This window comes from Balaenoptera physalus, assembly GCF_965194825.1.
Source record: "Balaenoptera physalus genome assembly, chromosome: 17".
NCBI classification, from domain to species: domain Eukaryota; kingdom Metazoa; phylum Chordata; class Mammalia; order Artiodactyla; family Balaenopteridae; genus Balaenoptera; species Balaenoptera physalus.
The window spans coordinates 23,755,012-23,777,609 of record NC_138895.1 but is presented as its reverse complement, the minus strand read 5'-3'; the positions used below and the strand labels follow the sequence as shown (position 1 = coordinate 23,777,609).

General features: G+C 45.6%; 2 protein-coding genes across 3 annotated transcripts; both read left to right on the top strand.

The window, feature by feature from the left end:
- The first annotated feature begins 698 nt into the window (after positions 1–698).
- LOC309646488 (uncharacterized protein) lies at positions 699–15,305 on the top strand. The gene is made up of 2 exons (XM_082432884.1): positions 699–5,986; positions 6,359–15,305. The coding sequence occupies exon 2, from the start codon at positions 14,467–14,469 to the stop codon at positions 15,172–15,174; it is 708 nt and encodes a 235-aa protein (XP_082289010.1). The 5' UTR covers positions 699–5,986; positions 6,359–14,466; the 3' UTR covers positions 15,175–15,305.
- HEY1 (hes related family bHLH transcription factor with YRPW motif 1) lies at positions 15,300–19,123 on the top strand. 2 transcript variants are annotated; one of them, XM_082432870.1, is made up of 5 exons: positions 15,300–15,558; positions 15,816–15,891; positions 16,032–16,115; positions 16,401–16,482; positions 17,377–19,123. In XM_082432870.1, exons 1-5 carry the CDS (start codon positions 15,470–15,472, stop codon positions 17,958–17,960), a joined length of 915 nt encoding a protein of 304 aa, XP_082288996.1. In that variant the 5' UTR covers positions 15,300–15,469; the 3' UTR covers positions 17,961–19,123. The 2 variants fall into 2 exon arrangements, with proteins under 2 accessions (XP_082288996.1, XP_082288995.1); XM_082432869.1 differs by having other exon boundaries at positions 15,329–15,558; positions 16,032–16,127.
- The last annotated feature ends 3,475 nt before the right edge of the window (positions 19,124–22,598 follow it).

Genomic DNA, 22,598 nt, shown 5'->3' with positions numbered 1-22,598 from the left:
GCATGAAATTCAAAAGCTTCAGTCCAACGACAAGGCGCTGACTCAAAAGTCACCACTTAACTGCGTTTCACTCTTCTCTTCCCCCTCTCCCATTGCACAGGGATGCAAGTTCTTGTTTTATTCAGAGTGTGGAAACGGAACACGCTGAAATACCTTTCCTCTATTATCCCATTCTGGAAAAGACTCGCGGAACAAAATTGTGAAAGTAATTTTGTAAAGCATTTCCTAATCAGGTTAGAAGTCTAATGAGAATTTCTCCTTTAATCCTGCTTCTTCCAACTATTCCCGCCCTTACTGCCCCCCCCCCCCACTTGGTTGCCATTGCAATGCAGTGGCATTTGCTCCACAATCAGCATTTCTTCCCTTCCCTTCTCACTCCCACCCTCCTGGGAGGCAGAGAGGGAGGCGCAGAAGAAAAGGGGAGAGAAAGAAGCCCCGAGTAGCATTCAGTCTGCCCGGCTCCCTGCAGGAAGTGATCTTGCTGCTTTTAGGCCAGCCACACGCCTCCCAGCCAGCCAGCAGCTCTAACTAATTAGCACACGTGATGGGAATTGGAAACAAAGTCGCCAACAATAGGAGCGTGGGAACCAGGGCTGCGCCGCAATTACAGCTCCCCTCCCCCACACCCCCCGCCCGCCATCCGCTGCGGGCGACGCGCCTGCCGCCCAGGGAGGGAGCCACCGGGGCCTCCCTGTCCCGCGTCCCTCCGGTGGGTCCGGCGGCTCCTCTGCGTTCTCTGCGAGTCTGCGCACAATAGGGGGAAACGTGTTTAGGGAACCTCAGCTCCCGCCAGATCACGCGGGAGGTCAGTTACCCTTTGTTGGGAAAGAGAGTGGGAAGAAAGACAGTCATCAGATAGCCTCCTTGCAATGGCTTAGGGACCCGCCAGTTTAGGAGCGCACGGCCCAGCCGTGGGGACCAGGCACCCCGCCGGACATCTGCAACCAGCGGCCGAGCCACCGCGGGGAACGCGCTCGCGTTTTATTCTACATGGGATAAGTGGTCCCAGCCCTTTCCGCGTGCTGCTGCGATGGGCTGTTGGCTGGGCCTAAATTCAGCGACGGCGGGGAGACCGAGAACCTAGCGCCGGCGCCTCTAAGCCTCGGTCTCCTTTACTAGCGCCAAGCAGCTCCATGCGCATGCGCCAAGAGGTCTTGTCCAAGGTTACTTCAGATAGGCTGCTGGAAATTTGCTTCTGATGTTTCCCAGCGCGCTGCCTTCCATATAGAACAACTTTATTGAGATATAATTCACATACCATACTATTCACCCACCTAAACTGGAAGATTCAGTGGTTTTTAGTATATTCACAGGTAAATGCAACCATCACCGGAGTCAATTTTAGAACATTTTCATCTTCTCAAAACAGAAACAGAAACAACCCCCCACCAAAACCCTGTACCCATTAGCTTTCACCTCCTCTGTATCCCTCCCTCCCTCTCACCTCCCCAGCTCTAATGTACTTTCTCTCTTATAGATTTGCCTATCCCAGACATTTCATCTAAATAGAATCATGTCATCTTTTGTGACTGCTTTCTTTCATTTAGCATGTTTTCAAGGTTTATCCAGGTTGCAGTAGACACCACTACTTCCTTTTTGTTGCTGAATAATATTCTACCGCATGGACTGCACACACATTTTGTTTATCCATTTATTGGTTGGTGGACATTTGAATTGCTTCCATCTTTTGGCCATTATGGATAATAGTGATGTAAACATTCACACTCGTGTTTTCGTTTGTCTTGGGTAAAAACCTAGGAGCAGAATTGCTCAGCTCTGTGGTCAATTTATGTTTAACTTTTAAGGAAACTGACAAACTGATTCCAAACGGGCGGTAAATTCCCAACCAGCAATGCATGATGGTTTCAGTCTCTACAGATCCTCTCCAATATTTGCTATTATTTGACTTTTTTGCTATAGCCACTCTAGTGGGTGGGCAGTGGTTCCTCAGCTTTTGCAGTGCAAAATTTCTAAAGCCTTTCTGGACGTAAGAACTGGACTTGCACAGTATATTCTAGAAGGATCATGAATGGTAAGTGACTCAATCAGCTTCTAAAACACAACAGTATCACTGTTTCCAGTGAAAACTGAAGTAGAAAGTAATTATTTACAAACATGTATCTGATTGATAGCAAAGAGCTTGCCAAGGAAGCTCCAGCTAAGAGCGGACTCCATCTGCTACTTCCCATACCACCACCCTATTCCCAAATCTCAGCTTCCACTGTCTGTAGCAGACAAGTTATTCTCATAGTATGTGATTAAACATGGCCCTGTATGTTCAAAAACTTTATCTGGCAGTAAAACGTTATTCTGGTTTGTGTTGTCCAAACCCAAAGTTATTTTCCTGGAACCAGGGTGTTTGATTAGATTTTAAGTTTATTTAGATATAATCATAAATTCTCATTTATAGGAAACTGCTTTTATAGTAACAGTTATAATGTTTCTGTTTACATGACTAGCTGCAGATCACTAAAGGGATGGGCTACCATGTTACCCTAAAAAAGAATTCAGACAGTAAGTTGCATTTATGGCAATGAAGGGGTGGGGAGGGGGTGGAGAATCCCCTCCTGGCTTAACCTAGTTATTTGTCAAATTCAGAAATGACTGCCATAATCTTCCATTTATTTCAATGTAGTATTTTTCTTAAGCAAAGATATATATTGCATATAATGATTAAAGCAGGAATATATTTGGAATATGGTTGGAAGAGGTCATATTTAGCCAGACAAGCAGCAAATGTTGCAGGTGAGGCATGCATTGCATTCTCACCTTTGCTTGATTTGACTGTGATTCTCAGTCTTGGCTGCACATTGGAATCACCTGAGGAGCTTGAAAAACATGTTTATGCCAGATGCCATCCCAGATGAATTAAATCCCAATGCCCAGTTTTTGTTGTTTTTCAGGGGGTTTGGGTAGGGGAGGCTAATTTCAGTATTTTATTATTATTCTTTTTTTAATTTTTGGCTGTGTTGGGTCTTCGTTTCTGTGTGAGGGCTTTCTCTAGTTGGGGCAAGTGGGGGCCACTCTTCATCGCGGTGCGCGGGCCTCTCACTATCGCGGCCTCTCTTGTTGCAGAGCACAGGCTCCAGACGCGCAGGCTCAGTAGTTGTGGCTCACGGGCCTAGTTGCTCCGCGGCATGTGGGATCTTCCCAGACCAGGGCTCGAACCCGTGTCCCCTGCATTAGCAGGCAGATTCTCAACCACTGCGCCACCAGGGAAGCCCCGCTAACTTCAGTATTTTATACCAGATCCCCCAATAGATTTCAAGGGCAGCCAGGGCTGAAGTTGGTCTGACCCATGGTTCTCAAAGTGTGGTTCCAGGACCAACAGCATTGTCACCTGGGAACTTGATTGAAATCATAGCCTTGGGCCCAGCCCAGATTTAGTGAATTAGAAACTCCAGAAGAGGGCCCAGCAATCTGTGGTTTAACAAGTCCTCCAGCTGATTTTAATGCGTGCTGAAGTTTGAGAACTGGTCTCACTAGAAATTCTCCACTTTGGCTCCACATTGGAATCCCCTGAGAACTTCAAAAAACGACGGATGCCCGGGTTCCATCCCGAGATATCTGATTTTAATTGTTTGAGGTGTGGTATAAGAATTGGGATTTTTAAAAAAGCTTTCCAGATGATTCTAATATGTGGCCAAGTTGTAAACTATAGATCTAAACCAGCGATTCTTAAAGTGTGGTCCCGAATGCCTCACCCGGGAATTTGGACTACAGATGGTTGCGTCCCCGCTAGATCTACTGAATCAGACACTGCGGGTGGCGCCCAAAAATCTGTGTTTTCTGAAACCCTCCATGTGATTCTGATGCTCGAAACCACTCGTCTAAACAGCATAGTTCTAGGTCTGAAGTTGGGATATGTATATGTATGTAGGGTGAATCATAGTTCCATACAAAACTAGTAGGCCCTGGAGGAACATGCTTTCTCTTTATGTAATTAATATGTATTATTAAGTTCTATTATTACCACTGTAATGTTCACCTGGTTTTTAATTATTTTGCCTTTGTGGATTTGAAGGATGATCTCCTTTATGCTTTTTTCTTTATTTATATGCTTTTATTTTTATCTTTATAGCTCATTTATTTGGGCTTCAGAGGCCTGGACATTTCATTTGACATTGGGGAAACAGTGGCTTCCTTTCTTCTCTATGGAGCCCTCCCCATGGGAAACTTATTTTGAGAATCCATGGTTTCTCAAGTAGGCAGCGACTTTCTTAAACATCAAACCATTATCACAACCAACAAAGCCATCCCCAAATACAAATCACTCGATTTAGGAATTTAACATATATCCTGAATTAATTAGAAGAGTACAAAGTTCTTATCATTTGAAGCAGCCTGGCTGATTTCAAAGATACATACTGAATACTGTGTATCTCATCATGATCTTTTGATAGACTTGAAGCCAAGCAACTTGTTTTCTCCTCAACTGTCCTCTATCAGAGCCAAGTTTCTTTATGAGCAAAGACAAATGGTCTTCTAGAACAGTGGTTCTTAAAGTGTGGTCCTTGGATTAGCAGCAGCAGAACCGCCTTGCCCTCCAGGTAACTCTGCTGCATGCTAAAAGTTGAGAACCACTTTCTTGAGCAAGACATCTGGGAATGATTCTTGACTCAGTACCTGGCAGGGCAGTATTCTCTCCATCCAGTGACATGCCAAGTACTGCTCAATGTTCTTTCAGATTTCCTCTCCCTTTTTCTTTCCCTCCCTGAAACCATAGCCTTAATCCAGGTTCATTCCCAGAAGATTCCCAACTCTAGGATCTCTTTCTATATGTGTGTATTCTTTTTGTATCTCCTCAACTATGTGTAAGGAGGATTCAAAATCTCTCCCTTCTGTTTCTGAACCTAACTAGATTATCTTATCCCGTTTCACTTTCTTTGTCCTCATGAGCATGGTAATCATTTTTCACTGGACCAGCCCTCTGCTGCCCTGTTTCCTTACACTCGAGGCCCTCTTCTCCCGACTATGGCACAGACCATCACACCCTCTTCTGTTTTCTCTCCTAACTGCACATATGCCACAAATACAGGTACAGGGAATAAAGGCAGCAAATTGCTTTTGACCCATGACATTGAAGTGTCTCATCCTGCACGATTCTTCCTTCACTCACCATCCATCAGCATATTCTTACTCTCTGGCTTGCACTTAAAATGTGGGTCCAAGAGACCAGATTCTATGAATAAACACATTGAGAAAGCAATATGAAAATTCTTCCTAGGGAAAAATATGAATGGACTTGTGGATTCCTTACCTGTTGGTCTGATTACAAAGGAGAACAAGAGAGAAAATGCTGACGAAGATGACACTAGGATGTGCTCTTGTTCAGTCTGCTGTAAGGTTTTTGTGTGTCCAGTTCAAGAAGGCAGAATATTTACGGTCTATAATATGGTACCTTTCGTAGAAAACCCTTAATGCTCAACAATTGTAAAGCAAGATCTTGTGTGTGTATGTGTGTGCATGAACACACATACACGTGTTTTAAAAGGATCTAAGTTCACAATGATAAAATCCAAAGAACTGTTAATGAATTCCTCTTCCAATGTACTCTACTCGCTTTCTCTATACCTCAGTTATTAGAAGTAATTCTTGGCAGAAACTCGGTAAAATAGAATAGAGACATGCTGTCCCATATAAGTGCTTTGTAGCCTGTCAGTAAGGATTGAGTTTTGGGGAAGGAATAGAAGAAGGTAATATTTATAAATTAGATAACATTGATTTAAAAGTTAATTCTTCTAGTCAAATTTCAAGGAAAAAAATCTCAATAAATGTTGCATATTGGCAATAAGTGGTACCAGGACAGTAAAAGAAGTCTCTGGGCATGTTTTAAGTTTTTGTGTTTTGAATAGAAATTTTAGAAACAAAGATGGTTTGAATAAGAACTATAAAAATTTAACATTGGCTGATAGTAGAGTGAAATTTTGGTTAGGGTCACCTATATAAGGATATAAGGAGTACTTAAATTCTGTAACACTTTTAGGTTTTCTTTTTTTTTTTTTTTTTAAACTTTATAGCTACTTTATTTATTTATTTATTTATTATTTTTGGCTGTGTTGGGTCTTCGGTTCGTGCGAGGGCTTTCTCTAGTTGCGGCAAGCGGGGGCCACTCTTCATCGCGGTGCGGGGACCGCTCTTCATCGCGGTGCGCGGGCCTTTCACTATCGCGGTCCCTCCACTATCGCGGTCCCTCCCGTTGCGGGGCACAGGCTCCAGACGCGCAGGCTCAGTAGTTGTGGCACATGGGCCCAGCTGCTCCGTGGCATGTGAGATCTTCCCAGACCAGGGCTCGAACCCGTGTCCCCTGCATTAGCAGGCAGATTCTCAACCACTGCGCCACCAGGGAAGCCCCTAGGTTTTCTTAACACATACAAAACATTAAACAAACTCTTAAAACTGGGTGTGAAAATTCACTAAGAGTATTTTACAGAGGACAAAAAATTTTAACTCAGAGCTGTAGATTCTCAGAAAACTACACTTGGAGTTTGGGTTCTTTGGTAAAAACTTTAAAAAAGCATTTAAAATATTTCTTACGATAATTGTGTACAGACTGAGGCAATGACGTGTGACAACACACATAAGCAAAGACTAATCAAGCTGTCTTCAATGCTGAATACATTCTGCCTTTTGCAAATTAGGGTATGTGTTTAAACCCTATGGAAAATTCTGCCAATTCATCTTTCTGTTTCTATTACTTATTTTTTTCCAGTGGGGAAATACATTAATTTTATTCTATATACTATGTTTTGTCATTACTGAATACAATATGACAAACAGAAAACCTAAATAGCCAAAGATAGCTAAGTATTTTATAGTGTTTTTAGATGTTAAAAGAAAAGTTTATTCAATTACGCCTTCTATTAAGATCTGAGGAACTTGTGTCCTCCAGAGTGTACTTTCAAGGACGGAAAGCAATCTGCCTGCTGCACTTGGGAAGAATGCTCATGGAGGGATGGTCACAGTTGCAGCAAACCTTAGTAGCAGTGAATTCTGGGTATTTGGCATGACAGGTAGATGGGGGTAGAAGGCCCAAAGAGAGAGGTCCTGGGTTCATTTGTCACATGTGCTAGTGGGAGGGTCAGTAGGGCCAGCTCTCTACATGGGAACCTGCATCAGAGATAAACCATCTCTTCATTTCATTGTCATCTGACGAGCAGCTCAAAAAGGAGAGGGACAGGAAGGAAGATTCCAGACTGAAAACCCAAACCTCTGTTAAATGGTGATACTAACCAGAAATACCAAGCCCTTTGCCATTTCTTTGGAAAGAAACTTGTCCTAGTTCATTAAATTACACTTGATAAGGGATTGAAAAAAGTCATTGAAAAACAAAAATATCCTTGATGCTGTAACAATGGGACCTTTTAAGTGGGAAAAATTTGTGAAAATCTTTTGTTTAGCTCTTTCAATGATTGACAAGTAAAATATATTTTAAAAGTTGTGAAATAGAACACATCTATAAAAGAAATAAAATACATGAACATTCTATAAGTTTTGAAATAGGAACACCATGGACTGGGTAGCTTAAACAACACAAATGAAAATTTTCAGTTCTGGAGGATGGAAGTTTGAGATCAGGGTGCCAACATGGTCAGATTCTGGTGAGGACTCTCTTTCTGGCTTGCAGAAGGCTGTCTCCTCAATGTGTCCTCACGTAGCAGAGAGGGAGAGAGCAGCCCTCTGAGGTCTCTTTTTATAAGGGCACTAATCCCATCATGAGGGGCCCACTCTCATGACTCATCTAAAGCTAATTACTTCCTAAAGGCCCCATCTCCAAATACCATCCCATGGCAGGGGGTTGTTAGGGCTTCAGCATATGGATTTTGGGGGCACACAGTACAGTCCATAGCAGGAATGAGATCCAAACACCATTCACTTCTTTTCTCTTTTTGTAACTGGACGGGTGCCTGGTCCCACTAGCCTTTGAGTATAGGCAAGGTCACATTAATGCCCAAATTACAGTGACTCTTAACCCTTTCTGCCTGCTGGGACTTTGTCCCCTTTCTAAGTTCTCGGCCCTACCTGGACACAGCCTCATTGATGTTCAGGAACAAGTTCACCACTGCCAGGCCCTCCTGAAGACTGCTGCTTTGCCAAGCCTCCAGTCTTCCACTGGTGCATTACCCTGCACCCTCAGAGCGCCATTTGGTGGTAAGTTTGCATAGGGGTGGGGTGAGGGTTGCAGAATGACCCCATCCCAAATTTGCAGCATGTTGTTACCTGGGTGCTGATCAGCACTGGTTTGTTTTGTTTTGTTTTTTATTTATTTATGGCTGTGTTGGGTCTTCGTTTCTGTGCGAGGGCTTTCTCTAGTTGCGGCGAGCGGGGGCCACTCTTCATTGCGGTGCGCGGGCCTCTCACTATCGCGGCCTCTCTTGTTGCGGAGCACAGGCTCCAGATGCGCAGGCTCAGTAATTGTGGCTCACGGGCCCAGTTGCTCCGCGGCATGTGGGATCCTCCCAGACCAGGGCTCGAACCCGTGTCCCCTGCATTGGCAGGCAGACTCTCAACCACTGCGCCACCAGGGAAGCCCTTGTTTTGTTTTTTAACAGAGTAATCTATCATACAAACAGCTCCTTCAGCCTCTGGTCCTAATCTCTCTACTGAGTCTCAAAATCTTCCCCTTTCTTTTTTCTTTTCTTCCTCATCTCTGCTCTGGGCCCCTGAATCAAAAGGTAACAAAACAAAACAACAACATTCCTTTCAACCTAAACTCAAAACTCCAGTGTACATCAATTCAGGCAGACAGACAACTTGGGGGGTTAGCAGCCCACTAGTTTCAAAAACATACAAAATTCCAGTTTGGGGCTCACCTGGACCCTCCCACTACACTCTGAATTTTAATAATTTTAAATCATTTTAGACTTCTTTATAATAACTATCTATGAACACAAAAGTCCTAAATTATGAAACACTTAGACACAGGATCTAATGACACCGTAGGACGCAGCTATTGCAGTATTGCATGAATGTCCAGGCAACCTAGGAAAATAGGCCTCCACTTCCACTGAAAGAAACTGGATACAGGTTCTGAGGAGGAATGATTCACAAACTTGCTTTCGTGACACCCTAAGATTTATCTCATTTATATCCAGAGCTGTCTTGGAAGTGTGAAAATAAAAAGTTTAGTTGAGTTACTGAAATTTTGAAAAGAATACACTGAAAATTAGTATTTGAATTATTTTAATTGAGAAAATATCTTGTAAATTACTACTTACATCATTTTAATTGAGAAAAAAATATGCTGTAAACTGCTCTTCGAGGGAAAGAAGGTATCATGGAGTCAAACAAATAGCAGGGATTCAGATATTACTTTGGGCAAATCTCCTACTTCTCTCTGCCCAGGCTTCTTCCCCTAAAACTGGGAAAAAATAATAATTTCTCCTTCCTGGGTTATTGTGAGCATTCAATTAATGATAGGTGAAGTTTTTAAAACTGTGCCTGGCATATGGTAAGCGCCATAAGAGTGTTTGCTGTTAAAAGCATTTCAATTTTTTTTCAAGGAATTGGTCTCTCAGATTAGTCAGCAAAGAACTTTCAAAGCAAAAGTTATATCCAGAACTCAATAATACTTCTTACTAAGTCACTTTTCACTTATGCTTAATTTAACTTTTTGTGGGTCAGTAGTCTTTAATCAAAAGCAAAATGCACCCTTTCTATGCTAGTGAAGAATTTCCCAAAGTCTATTCCTTAGGGATGCTGTTTTAGTAGAATATTAGCAGATGTTATGTGAAAAAAGGTGATGAATCTGGGAAGTGTTGAGTTAGGCACAGGATAATGAGGCTTCTTTACTAAGGACTTCTCAGAGCCGTTCATACTCTCATGTGCCAGGAGATTGCCAAGAGTTGCCCAAATGTATCTGAAAAAAGATTCTTTTATTTACAGAGAGTCTTGAAAGGTTAATGTTCTGTGAAATGCACTTTGGCATTTTAAATATCCTTTTTTGTTTTTTGTTTTTTCTTTTTTAAAGATGGAGGGGTCCATCCTGAAGCAATTTACTGGCAGGAGCAAGAAAACCTACAGAAGCTCCTTCTTCAGGGGCCAAGCCAAACTCCAGATGAAGCAGCCCATGTTATTACCATCATAACACATAAGCAGGAGGCGTACCATTTGTATAGTATTTTACAAAATGCTTTGTCTCATTTTACCTTTCAAAACAACAAAACCAACGCTGAGGGATAATTCTTAATTTACAGATGAGGAAACCGAGGCTTGGAGGAGAGAAGTATGGTCATGGGCTCAAGGTCACACAGCCAGGAAAGGGGCACTAAAACCCAAGCAGGCAACTTGGAATCCTCTCCCCCTCCCGCCGTACCACACTGCTGCCTGATGGGATTCCAATTAAACAATCCCTTCAGGGCGAACACAGAGGGTCTTACATCTGACCTCAATTAGGAGAGACGGTAGTGGAAGTGCATTTTTGCGAGGCATCACATGCCACAAGGCAATGTGGCAGTTGAGACATGGCCTCTAGAGAAAGCGGGAAGCATGGGGAACAGAGGAAAACTGGCATTTAGTCAGAATTCTGGTCTGACGGTTTTGGGCGACTCTATCGTGTGGTTTCTGATTTGGTGGATTCTCACAAAGGAGCCATCGCCGAGCTCCATAAGTACGCAACTTATTTGTCCTCATATTCATAGCACTGCACGCTCAAGGGATGCTCTTTAGAAAGAGACTCAAAAAACACAACTTTCACTAATAATGAATAGCAGATGCTTATTTTTTCACCCTACTCAAAATAATCTAGTATTTTTCACAAGAAGCACTGGTTCTTTCTCATCTTAAAAGGAAATTACTTTCTAGAAACACGTTTTTAAATTTAATTTTTTTAATTTAATTTTTATTTTATATTGGAGTCTAGTTGATTTACAGTGACACTGTTTTTTAATATATCCAATTACTAGATGCTTATTTATTCCTCATTAGATGTGTAACAGAGTATCTGAAGAAAACTGAGGGGTAACCTAGTGTTAAGTTTATTTAGTCATTGGTAAATCAGGTATATTACTAGTAAATAATAACAGTTGCTGTTTGAGTGCTTACTAATGGCTCAGCACCATGTAAAATGCTTTACATAATTGATCTTCTTTAATCTGTGACAATGGAAAATAATAATTGTTAATATTCCCATTTTACAGAGAGGAGAACTGAGGCTTAAATATGTTAACTTGCCCGCTGTCATGCAGCTAAGATGTTGATCTGAATACGTCTTTAGAACACACTTGTGAGTAGCTTGATAGGGATTGTGGCTTCCCAGCTCAATGTTCCAGGCCTGACTCAGTGCCCAGTACATAGTAGGGGCTTTATATGAGTTTGTTGAATGAATACATAAAAAAGCAAGACCCGGATGTTTCAAACGCTGGCTGGTTTCCCGTAAAAGTTATTTTAACAAAGGCATTTTGCCTCGGAATGGATACAGCAACTTGTCTAAAAGCCCAGAGTGAGGCAGCCTCTCTCTTTTCTCTGGGCTGCAGGTGGAATCTCTGGCCCTCCTGCACACCATTCCCAACACCCGTTTATTCACGATCACCTGCACTCACTAGCAAACTGACGGAAAAAGGGCCTCATTGAGGACACCAAAGTAAGGACCTCCACAGCGGCTAAAGCCCTGATGAAACGATAACTGATGGTTCATGGCTTCTTCCAGGGCAGTCCCCGACCTGACTGCTGCTGTGTCCCTTCTGGCCAGTTGGCCATCCTTAAGCCTCTTTCTTTTTCTTTTTTTTTCCAAGCAGTCTCCAGAGTTCGCCAGGGGACTGAGCTACTGATTCCCACAGTGGTGGTATATATATATATATATATATATATATATATATATATATATATATATATATTTTGAGTACTATTGATCTACAATGTTGTGTTACTTTCAGGTGTACAGCAAAGTGATTCAGTTATATATACACATACACCCATTCTTTTAAAACTTTTTTTCTCATATAGGTTATCCCAGAATATTGAGTAGAGTTCCCTGTGCTATACACTAGTAGGTCCCGGTTGGTTATCTATCTTATATACAGTAGTGTGTGTATGTTCATCCCAACTTAAGCCTCTTTCATATGGAAATGCTGAAGTTGTGGTGTGAGGATGAGCTCTTTTCCTCTGGAGGGCTCACCAGTTAATCTCCGAGGAAGCCCAGCCCACGAGTGGCCCTGTGGATGAATTCCCAAATCTGGAGTATCTATCTATTCTGGGGCACCTGGAGCATCTCTTCTGCAAGAGAATGCAGAGAAAGGCAACGGGCTGGATATAAATAACTAAACTGAAACTCCACAAACCAGGCAAGGAAATGGGTCTGCATGCAAACTGGAAAAGGATGGTACCTCAGGAGCAATGAATTATAAAAGAATAACACTCCCCTCTACTCCACGCCCACTCTGTTGGAAAAGGCCCTCTCCTGAGGCGCTAGGCTGGGCAGCTGCTCTCAGGCTGGAGAGGGGGTCGCTTTTGCAGGTTTGCCTTGCATACAGGGGGTTGCTAAGTTTAAAGCAGCAGTTCTTTGCTCCAAGCTTCCAGGGATAAATCCCCTCTACGGAGCAGGCGGTACAACGCTGGGCCTCATGCTTTCAGTCCAACTCTCTCCCGTGAATCCACCACCCAAGGTGGGAGGCCTCGACCCCTTCTTTCCTGGCTCTAACTGAACCACCTCGTTCACTTCATCTTCATCCAAGTCCCTTCCCAAGCTCAGAAAAGGCCTTCTCAGACCTCAGAACGTATCCTCACCCCCTCGTTCTTCCTTATCAAAAGGTGCTTCGAACCACTGACACGTCTATTAACTATTGACTTGTGTACTATCTCCCCACTAGAATGTGAACTCCTGGAGGCAGAGACCATATAACCTTTGGATCACGATCACATTCTCAGGTCCTAGCACAGTGCCAGGCACATAGAAGACAGTAAGTGTTTGTTGGATGTATGAACGAAGGAGAGTCAACGTTCAGAAGCACGGGAAATAGATGACTTTAACGTAGACCTCGATTTTGACCGAAAAGTAATACTGAGTATGGGAGAAATATTTTGTTTAGGTACCAATGTGGGTGAGGAATCCTTAACCTCACTTTGTCTTTTCCTCTCCCGCACCTATCTGCAGCTTGTCCACACCTCGACAAGGCAGCAGAAACGGGCCAAGGCAGGAAAGAGTGACTCACTGTAGATTCTAGAGGCTGGGAAAATTTACAGAACCACAGCGGGGTAGTGGACACACTGACTTCTGGGGCAGGGTGGCCTGTCACTTTGGGGGAAGAAATTGCAAGTCAGAGAAACTTCTGGAAGGCAGAGGGGAGTGGGTGGATGGTTTCCTATGCCTGGACCACCAGGTTCTGGGAGGGAAGAGGCAGGTGGCAATGATGTCCTTGATGGAAGATTGGGGAGGATGGAAAGGAGCATAGGAGGCTGAACTTCTGGTTTTGTGATTATAGCAGACCCCAGAGAGCTCTGTTACCTGTGCCAAGGGCAGAGAAAGCAGATAGTGGGATTATCCTCAGGGGGACAACTGACAAGTGACCTCTGATGGAATACCAGGGAGCAAGGACGCCTGGGGCACCAGAAACAACAAATCCCAGTTGGCTGATGGAGGGACCCAGCCTAGACAGGGAAGCAGAGGAGGCCTTTGGGAAGGACTGAGGGGCTGGAGGTGAAGGTTTAGTGGAATAAGAGGTTTAATGAGAGTCAGGAAGTGGCATAACGTGTGTGTGGGTGAGAGGCTGAGAAACCAGCGTCCATATTAGGCTCAGGCCGCTCATTGTGCGGCGTCCAAAATGTCTTAAGAGGACATTGAGATCAATAATTAAGGAGGGATAGAAACGAACAAGCAGTCTTCAAAGTCAGCATATTTCTATTATCCTCAACAATATCAAGCGTTCCCTCACTGACAGGACGGCAGCCACAAGAGTGGACTTGACAGGAATACGAACAGCTCTGCTCCTTTGTCAGGGATAGAGAAGCCTGGATTCAAAACAACCACCCAGCTGTTTCTACAAATCAAGAACCAGCCCGAGATACACAATATATATATTTTAAACATCTATCTTCTTGAGGACTTGCACGTAGCACTCAGTACACGCCACGCCACCACCTAGGCCGGATGTGTGTGGGTTGCGCGTGTGCGTCTAGGGGTTAGAGATTTGCATCCCCGCAGCAAGGGCAGCCTCAGACGCAAATGCTCAGTCCCGCCACCCTGTCGTCCGCTGACAAGATCTGGCCGCCAACGCCTGGAAAAAAAAAAAAAAAATCCCCAGGGGCCTCCTCCCTACCCCCACCTCCAAGTCAGCCGAGAAAACAAGCGCTCCATTTCCCCGGACATTAGATGCACAGGGGAATTCATTCCATCCTGGAGACTGGGAAGCCCCTGCGGAAGCGAGACCGTCTGCTAGTGAGGACATAGCTCCAGAAACCGAAAAAGAACATTCTCTGAAACCACATCTTCCCCTGCATGCGCCCGGAGCCCTGGGCTGGTGGCCACAGTGAATGGCGTCCCGGCGGCCGCTCTCCCGGCGCCCTGCGCCTTCCGCGGAACGCCCGGCGCGCCGCCCGGCCAGATGCATCGGGCCTGGCTTTGCCGGAGGCGCGCGGCTCCCGCCGCCGGATACGGCGGGCCTGCAGCGGAGATTTACCTCGGCGCAGGGCGGCGGCTTCCGGGGCCGCCCGGCGCCCAGGCTCCGATTACAGGTTCACACGGGGGGCCGGGCCCGCTGCCGCCCAGCCCAGCCGGCGCGCCCTCACGCGGCCCTGCTCCCCCGCCTGCGCATTCTTCTCCATTCATGCGGACACCCAGCGCCGCCACCACCACCTCCGCCGCCGCCAGCGCGGCCGCCGTCGCCGCCGCCGTCGCCGGTCGCCCGGATTGGCTGGCGGCCGCGGCGCCGGCACTTTCCCACGGCCCGCGGCGCGTGCGGCTCACCGGCGGCGCTGCAGGCGCGGCCCTGGCGTGCGGCCAGCCCAATCGGGGCGCGCGGGGCGGGGCGGGGCCGCGGCCGCCGACCGGCTTGTGTCCCGGCCCAGCCTCCCCAGCCTGCTCGCCGCCGGCCCACCGCCGCCCGCGCCTCCTCCTTCCCCCCAGCGGAGGCCCGACAGAGCCCCTGCGGAGCCGACACACCGCCGCCGGGCAGGGGCGGGTGCCGAGGGCGGGCGCGGGGTTCGCCCTCGCCCTTGGCCTCGCCCCCGCCCCTCCCCTGAGAGGCTGCCAATCAGTGGAGCGAGAAAGCGGATTGGCCAAGGGAAGGCTGTTGCCCAGGAGCCGACGCCCCGCCCCTCCGCCCCCTCGCCCGCCCCCTCTACTCCCCCGCCCTCCCCAGGGCCCTGGGAAGGGGCGCAGCGTGGGAAAGGGATGGTTGAGTTTTAACCGGAGGCAGAGAGTGAGCCGGACCAGTGTGTGCGGAGCGCGAGCAGCCGAGCGCGGAGAGGGGCCGCTGCAGTTAACTCCTCCCTGCCCGCCGCGCCGACCCTCCCCCGGATCCCCCGCGTAGCCAGCATGAAGCGAGCCCACCCCGAGTACAGCTCCTCCGATAGCGAGCTGGACGAGACCATCGAGGTGGAAAAGGAGAGTGCGGATGAGAATGGGTGAGTTGGCGGCGGCGGAGCGGGAGCGGGAGGCGAGCGCCGGCTGGCCTCGGTGACAGCGCCCAAGAGCCCGGGGCACGCCGGCGCCCTGCACTGACCTCTGCGCATCTCCGGCAGGCCTCCGCCCCGGGTGAAGACCCCGGAGGCTCTTCAAGACCAAGTTGCCAAAAAAAATCTGAGTACGGGGAGGGCGTGGGGGCGACCCCTCAGATCACCTCCTCTCGCTTAACGGTGATTCCTGTCTCCCCCCCATTTAGGAACTTGAGTTCGGTTCTAGGTTCCATGTCCCCAACTACATCTTCACAGATCTTGGCCAGGAAAAGACGGAGAGGCGTGAGTCTCTTTACAGTGCACCCTCTTTTTTGGGGGGGCGGGAGTTGTTTTGTTAATTAACGGGAAGAACCACCTTTCTTCACTTTGGAATTTACAGTCGTAATGGAAATGTTCCCCTTTGTTTCGCCTGCTTTCTACAGATCATTGAGAAGCGCCGACGAGATCGGATCAATAACAGTTTGTCTGAGCTGAGGAGGCTGGTACCCAGTGCTTTTGAGAAGCAGGTAATGGAGAAAGTAGGTAGAGCTCTCCCTGTAGCTATCTACGCCTTCAGAATTCTTCCCCTCATTAATCTGAACCTTACCCGTGCCGTGGAAAATAACCGCGTTGTTTGTGCGGAGGAAATGAATTCATCCAGAGTCCAACATATTTTGGAAGATAATTTATTTTGCTGTTGTCTGTACTTTTATGATTTACAGAGCATATATGTGCATATATATTTTAAGTTGTTCCCCAAAGGCACTTGGTGCCAAATCAGTTTTTGTTTTTGTTGTTGTTCTCTTCTCTAGGGATCTGCCAAGCTAGAAAAAGCCGAGATCCTGCAGATGACGGTGGATCACCTGAAAATGCTGCACACTGCAGGAGGGAAAGGTACATCTCTAGTCCGGTGGGGGAAGAGTGAACAGCCGCCCATGGCCAGGATTGGTGCAGTCGCTGTCTTATTTTCACTGTGTGCTTTGGGGGTGGGGAGAGAACGGTTTGTGGTGTGTGGGGTTGCCTGTCAGTGCATTTTCACGTGCGCATAGGTTTTTCGCCAGTGAATTCATCACCCCAGCCCTCTGCAAATTAAGCTTATGCACCTTCTTTTGGAAAATACCTATTATGGGTGAGGTGCCCTAAAGTTGTGACAGCTCTGATCAGGTAGCTCAAACCACATTTGTTTGTCATCCTTTTTGAGAAAAAGCTTTTTTTTTTTTTTCAAGTATATGGTCTTAATTTCATATACAAGATTCTTAAAGAATAAGCTGCCACATGACTGTTGAGGAAAGAAACCTGTTGTGGTTAAGTAAAGAAAACCCGAAGGAAGGTGGGAGACGGTGGAGGTCTGTTTGTCTGTCTCCAGCCGGAAAAATGCTTTACTCTGGACCAAGTGCCTAAAAGCTCCATGATGATAACTTACATCTGTGTGTCTAATGAATTTCACTAGTCTGCGGTTTTTCTGTCCTTGATGTATTTTTTGTTGTTGTTGAGGGAAAACATGAAAGGAATGAACATAGTTTCATCTGCCGGTAGGGTATAATTCCAATTTCTGCTTGGCAGTCTCTAACTGGGCTTTGAACTTGCATTAGCAAAGACATACTTCTCATGTTGATTAATGCAAAGATTTTGGTCGACTCCCAAATATTTGGACTTTCAGAAGAGCCCGTGAATGCCGTTTTTTTTAAAAAAGGATGTAGATATTTGCCAGGAAGGGCTGCCTTTGGGATTGAAGAAATGCGGGAAATGAGCGAAGCTCTGAGGTTTTTCTTTTGTTCGTTTCCCCAGGCTATTTTGACGCGCACGCCCTTGCTATGGACTATCGGAGTTTGGGGTTTCGGGAATGCCTGGCAGAAGTCGCCCGTTACCTGAGCATCATTGAAGGACTAGATGCCACGGACCCGCTTCGAGTTCGACTGGTCTCGCATCTGAACAACTATGCCTCCCAGCGGGAAGCGGCAAGCGGCGCTCACGCAGGCCTTGGACACATTCCCTGGGGGAGTGCTTTCGGACATCACCCGCACGTCGCGCACCCCCTGTTGCTGCCCCAGAATGGCCACGGGAACACTGGCACCACGGCCTCGCCCACGGAACCCCACCACCAGGGCAGGTTGGCCACGGCACATCCGGAGGCGTCGGCTTTGCGGGCGCCCCCTAGCGGCAGCCTTGGACCGGTGCTCCCCGTGGTCACCTCCGCCTCCAAACTCTCGCCGCCTCTGCTCTCCTCGGTGGCCTCTCTGTCGGCCTTCCCCTTCTCTTTTGGCTCCTTCCACTTACTCTCTCCCAATGCACTGAGCCCTTCGGCACCCACGCAGGCAGCAAACCTTGGCAAACCCTATAGACCTTGGGGGACGGAGATTGGAGCTTTTTAAAGAACTGATGCTGTAGAATGAGGGAAGGGAAAGCTTAAAATCCCAGCTGAGCTGGGCTGTTGCCAACATCACCTTAAAGTCATCAGTAAAATAAAAAGGAAGAAGGTACACTTTCAGATAAATTTTGTTGAAAGACGAAAGGTTTGTTGGTTCACTTTTTCTTTTTTAATGTTTTTTTTTATCATGTCATGTATTAGCAGTTTTTAAAAACTAGTTGTTAAATTTTGTTCCAGACATTAAATTGAAATAGTGAATATAAACCAACAAATTGGTGATAGGTTTGGACTGTGCCTAATTTACTTTGTAAACCTATCTGTCTAAGAATGATTCCATTTTGCCTCAAAGTTTTGGGAATTTTAACATTTAGTATTTTGGGTCTGTTTTTCTCCTTGTATACAGTCTCTTTTTAGAATTAATTTTCCAAACCACTATGCTCAATGTTAACATGATGCTATTTGTTGATATTTTGACAATTAAGGTGTTGTATAAATGATATTCTTTTGGGGGGGGCTATATTGAATTTTATATTTCTGAATAAAGCGTTGACAAATCAGATGATCAGCTTTATCCAAGAAAGAAGACTAGCTAATTCTCTGCTTCCTGCAGCAGTAGGATGAATGTACAAACCATCAGGGCCCCTGAATCTGAATGACCAATTGCTGTCGTCTACCAGGACTCACAGTTCTGGCTTGGTTAGGAGAGGTCCCCGTTTGGAGTTGGCAGGGAAGAGACAGAAGATGATTGCATAGAATATGTCTGCATTTACCAGCCCCAAGCAATGCAATGAATTTTTAATTTCGCAGATCTCAAGTTCACAAATGTTAACATGGATAAGTGATCATGGTGTGCAAGTGGTCAATGGAATAGTCCAGTGGAACCTGTTAAATGTATAACCTAATTCTTCCTGGAGCTGCCATGTTTTCTTTTCACTGGAAATTTTTATGTTGTGTTTTCCTTTTTGGTGCATGGAAATGTGGTTATTGAGATACTTAAAAGGGCTTTGCTGCCTTCTATTTGGTTTAATTTGATTTGGGCTATTAAAGCATCATTTTACAGGTTTATTCCTTTAGCAGGTGTAGTTTAAACAACCTCCACTGAACTGGGTTTGACCTCTGTTGTACTGATGTGTTGTGACTAAATAAAAAAGAACAAATTCTTCTGTATATGTCTTACATACTTTAGCCTTTCCCTCTATTGGCTAAGATAAGATAAATTGTCTCTCATTTTCATTTTGCCTGGTCATCAGTTTTCTTATGTTTAATAATTTCATTGTTCTTGGTATTTGTGATTCTGAATAAGGTGACTTCATTATGGTGCAGAGCTTTGGTGTGACTCCCATAAGGGGACGTAGTCCTCTAACTGTTATGTCAGATGATCTGGCCCTAAACTGGCCGTCTATGGACCAGAAACCTCAAATCAGACTGGTAGTTGCAGGGTGGGAGAGAACTCTGATGAAATCATAAAACTGTGTTGACCGTTCAACAAATATTTACTGAGAACATCTACTGTGTGCTGAGTTCTACGCAGGGAGAGCAGAATATTAAATTTCTTTCTTTTTTCTTTTCTTTTTTTTTAATGGCAAAACAAGAAAAGCCAAACCTTGTTAATTCTGAGCCCGGGAATCTGAGGCCTGGTGAGCGATTGCAGGCTGTAATTCCGCACCTGCGTGGCTCCAGGAGTCTTTCCTTGTCTGGTTTCCAAGGCATTTGTTTAACCCTTTAGTTGCATTTGATTCCTTCGCTGTGTAGTGAGGAAGCAGACACGTGCTTGAGGTTAGAACAAAACCCTGCCAGAACAGAGGCAGTAATCTTGGCCCCCGGGGAGAGGAGTGCCTTCCCATTGCTTTAAAAGTCGTCCTTCTGCCAATTAAGGGGTCTCCTAGCTCCGAAGGAGTTTGCCTTGATCCTGAGGGTGGGTGGGGAGGAGAAGGAGAAAAGCCACTCTGGCAGATGAAATAGAGCCGTTCTTTTCTTTGCCTGACCACTGAACTCCTCCTCCCTCCTCTGATTAAGAAATGAAGGCAAAGCGAAGTTTGGACTTTGAACTTGAGCAGTGACTTCTGGGTCCCTAGGAAGGGGATGGATGGAGACTGCGGCATTTTTCTGATTGTGGGTTTCAAAGGGCAGCTCCCACTCAACCCTTCTCTGCGTGGCCTCAGACGTTGGTGCCTCCTGGGATGCACAGTTCTGCTCTGAGCACTGCCCGTACCACGCAGACACTCTTTCTGCCTGTCGTAATGCTGTGATGGGAAGTGTGATGATAATTTCTGCCAAGTGTCAGTGTAATTTTAGCAGCCGGGGTTTCACATGGCATTACAGCATTACTGAACAGCATTGTGCTTAGACTGTCTTAGATGCTCTCTCTGGCACCCAGGTTTAGATGGCTGCTAATGTGGTAGGAAAGAAATAAAGCCTCTCATTTTACCGGCCCTGCTGGAAGCACTGTGCAACCGTAAATGTGTGGCACGTTCCACTTGTCATATCAGTGACCCCTATGTCACCATCCGGTTAGTAATTTTTTCTTTTTTTGGAAGGGGGATGGAGGGGTCATTTTCAAGATTACATAGTTTTCCAAAGAAATATTTTGGGTGGGAATTCCCTGGTGGTCCTGTGGTTAGGACTCGGCCCTTTCACTGATGGGGGCCTGGGTTCCATCCTTGGTCTGGGAACTAAGACCCCATAAAGGAAGAAATATTTGGGTTTCTTTTTAAACCTCTTCAAGGTGACAGGTTTCTGGAAATTGTGGAGATGGAGTCTGAGCTTCCTGGGAAAGAGAATGGAGTTATGATGATAAGCCAGTGGTATGTAGAAAAGTGAATGTAGAAAAACTCTCATTTCTATTCTGAGTTGATGTAGGATGAAAATATTAACATCAGGGTCATTAGTGCTACCATACTTTTATATTATATATACATTTATAATACTTCTACCCATGTAAACAAAATGTTTTTAGGTTGGCCCGTAAATTTACCTTATGGAGAAAATAATATCACTTATAAAGAATCTTGAAAGTCCTCAATAATTACCCATTATCTTCATTATATATATATTACCATGAATTAATGACATGAAAGATAGGTGGGCAGAATTCATGCATTAGAAAAACCTCTCAGTCTAAATCTTTTTTAGATTTAGAGAGAAAAAAAATCCAAGACGTATCATTGCTAATTTATTCAGTATAGTTCAATTAGGATGTGACTTTTATTCAGCTTTTCTTTGTTGTACTCTGTTACTCACAAAAATCATGATATTTTAAATATAGATTACTTACATTTTAAATCCCTCAGAAAGTGTTATATCTCCTAGTTATACTTTTCCCCAGCCCTTCTGGTCTATACCAGTATCACAGCTTTGATGTCTTCATTAGATTGCACCGGTGATTTATAATTAAAATAACTTCAGAGCTAATATCATTTGAGAAACTGCTTCAAATATGGCACAATTTCTTTCACAACTGGAGCTCCAGGGAATGGGGGTGTCTTGGGAAGGAGACCCGAATTCTGGTTCCTGCTCTGCTTTTATCTGATTGAGTGACCTTAGGTAAGTCATTTAAAATTCTCTGGACCCTGCTCTCCTCATCTGTCCCATAAAGTGGTTGGACTAGATGGCGGGGGGGGGGGGTGTCCCAGGTGCATACTCCCAGGGAAAGGCACTAATGGGGAAGGATGCAGGGGTATGAGCCAGTGGGTGCTGACCCAGGGGGCATGTGCTCCCCGCACTTTCTGTCTGAAGGGTCACACCAGTTGTTTCTACATAGGAATTTTGGTCCAGCATTGCCAGATCTTTCAAGTTTTCAAGAGCGTCTCCAATTTTAGATTTTTATGTGAAATTGCCCGATTTATGTAGGTTGGTAACTAATTCACGGAAACCTGTCTGCCAGCAACACTGGGTCAGCGGGTAGCAGCCTACTCTCATCTCCTAGGGCTCTAATCTGAAAGGCTCTCCGAGGGCTAAAATTTTCTAATAAAGTGTCTTTGTCATGCATGGCCTATGGATATGCTTAACGGATAAATAGTCACCTGACATAAAATAAACAGTGCAGTAATTAGGCAGATGTAGGTGGTCTTATGTAAAGATAATGGGCAGAGATTTTAAAAATTATTTCTGGGTTGTCATATTTCCACAAGAAGAGAGAAACTGAAATCATTCTTTTTATTCTAAGCCTGGACCCTTCCCAGGAACCTCTTCTGAAGGTGCTCTCGACTTGGTCCTTGTGTTCACTTGACCGAGGAGGAAGATGGGGTCTCAGCCTGGTGGCCTTCAATGAAAGAGCGGGTGTGTACCTTGCTTGTGACTCAGGACACTGAAGTGCTCAGAGGCGCCATCTGATTTCAGGGAGAAAGAAGTCCTGGCAAAGTGCAAGCTGTTTTGAACCTCAACTTGAAATATAATGCCTGCCTTCATCTTGATGAGCTGCAGGGCTTTTCACTCGGATGCTTTAGTGTTCTGCTCTGGGGTGGGGCAGGGAGAGGGGAGAAAGAAGTAAGGAAGGAGAAACCCAGGCCTTTCTGAATTGTCTGCAGGTATTGACATGCATTTGCGTCAGAACTGTTTCCCCAGGCCCACAAGTCCCAGAGAAACCGGAGGTAAACAGTTGTGGAGAGATGGGTCTGGGGAACACGGGAGGTTTCTGGATTTT

What these genes read in the sequence shown, in the direction of transcription:
- LOC309646488 (XM_082432884.1), top strand. Translation starts at nt 14,467, where the DNA reads ATGGCGTCCCGGCGGCCGCTCTCCCGGCGCCCTGCGCCTTCCGCGGAA.
- HEY1 (XM_082432869.1), top strand. Translation starts at nt 15,470, where the DNA reads ATGAAGCGAGCCCACCCCGAGTACAGCTCCTCCGATAGCGAGCTGGAC. An exon ending in CCAGGAAAAGACGGAGAGGC is followed by an intron (nt 15,892 to 16,031) that starts GTGAGTCTCTTT and finishes TGCTTTCTACAG; the next exon opens with ATCATTGAGAAGCGCCGACG. An exon ending in GCACACTGCAGGAGGGAAAG is followed by an intron (nt 16,483 to 17,376) that starts GTACATCTCTAG and finishes TCGTTTCCCCAG; the next exon opens with GCTATTTTGACGCGCACGCC.